Source organism: Calidris pugnax, unplaced genomic scaffold (assembly GCF_001431845.1).
Source record: "Calidris pugnax isolate Ruff unplaced genomic scaffold, ASM143184v1 scaffold347, whole genome shotgun sequence".
Classification (NCBI taxonomy): domain Eukaryota; kingdom Metazoa; phylum Chordata; class Aves; order Charadriiformes; family Scolopacidae; genus Calidris; species Calidris pugnax.
This window is the reverse complement of record NW_015091298.1, coordinates 867,333-868,414: the sequence shown is the minus strand read 5'-3', so window position 1 is coordinate 868,414 and position 1,082 is coordinate 867,333. Positions and strand designations below refer to the sequence as shown.

Genomic DNA, 1,082 nt, shown 5'->3' with positions numbered 1-1,082 from the left:
GTGTCTGAGTCCCTCCTTGCCCCCCCCCCCAACCCCACGGTGAGTCCTGGGGGACCCGGAGAACTGCCCCCCCCTACACGGGGGGCTCGCTGCAGAGGACGATCTCCAGTTCCTTGCGGTAGAGCTTGCCCCCGTCGGAGAGGTTCATGATGCTCTTCCTGTAGTTGGTGAGCTGCTGGATGTTCATCTCCTGCAAGGAACGGGATGGGTGGGTGTGCCCGGATACCCCTTTTCTCCCCTTGGGGGGCACCCCACCCGGGGCTGGGACATCACCCCACAACTTCCCCATGGGGATACCACAGGGTTGGCATCTTGACCGGCATCTCGACCAGCATCTCTCCTGGTCCTCATGGAGCAAGGATGCAGCGGGTGGAGATGTTGCTGGGAGAGGGGAGGACGCAGGGGGGGAGTGGATCCCCCGTTTCTCCCTGGGGGGCACCCCCAAGCTGGTACCTTCCCCCCTCAGCTCCCCAATGGGGACACAGTTGGCACCTGGACCAGCGTGTCCCCTGGACCCATTCCTGCAAGGAACGGGATGGGTGGGTGTGCCCGGATACCCCTTTTCTCCCCTTGGGGGGCACCCCACCCGGGGCTGGGACATCACCCCACAACTTCCCCATGGGGATACCACAGGGTTGGCATCTTGACCGGCATCTCGACCAGCATCTCTCCTGCTCCTCATGGAGCAAGGATGCAGCGGGTGGAGATGTTGCTGGGAGAGGGGAGGACGCAGGGGGGGAGTCCAGGAGGTTCTGGGAGGGGCTGGATACCCCGTTTCTCCCTGGGGGGCACCCCCAAGCTGGTACCTTCCCCCCTCAGCTCCCCCATGGGGACACAGTTGGCACCTGGACCAGCGTGTCCCCTGGACCCATGGAGCAGGGAGTGGAAGACGCTGCTGGGAGAAAGGAGGAAGCATGGGGGGGTCCAGGGGGGCTGGGTACCCCATTTCCCCTTGGGGGGCACCCCCAGACTGGGACATCCCCACACACAACTCCCCCATGGGGACACAGGGTTGGCATCTGGACCAGCATCTCTCCCAGTCCTCATGGAGCAGGGATGCAGGGGGTGGAAGATGCTGTTGG

General features: G+C 64.4%; 1 protein-coding gene across 1 annotated transcript in view; it reads right to left on the bottom strand.

The window, feature by feature from the left end:
- Positions 1-8: 8 nt before the first annotated feature.
- Positions 9-1,082, bottom strand: part of CALB2 (calbindin 2) — an 18,892-nt gene continuing 17,818 nt past the window's right edge. Inside the window, exon 11 of the mRNA XM_014960759.1 lies at positions 9-190. Within this exon, the coding sequence (XP_014816245.1) occupies positions 74-190 (117 nt within the window). The 3' untranslated portion in view covers positions 9-73. The remainder of the gene's footprint in view (positions 191-1,082) is intronic.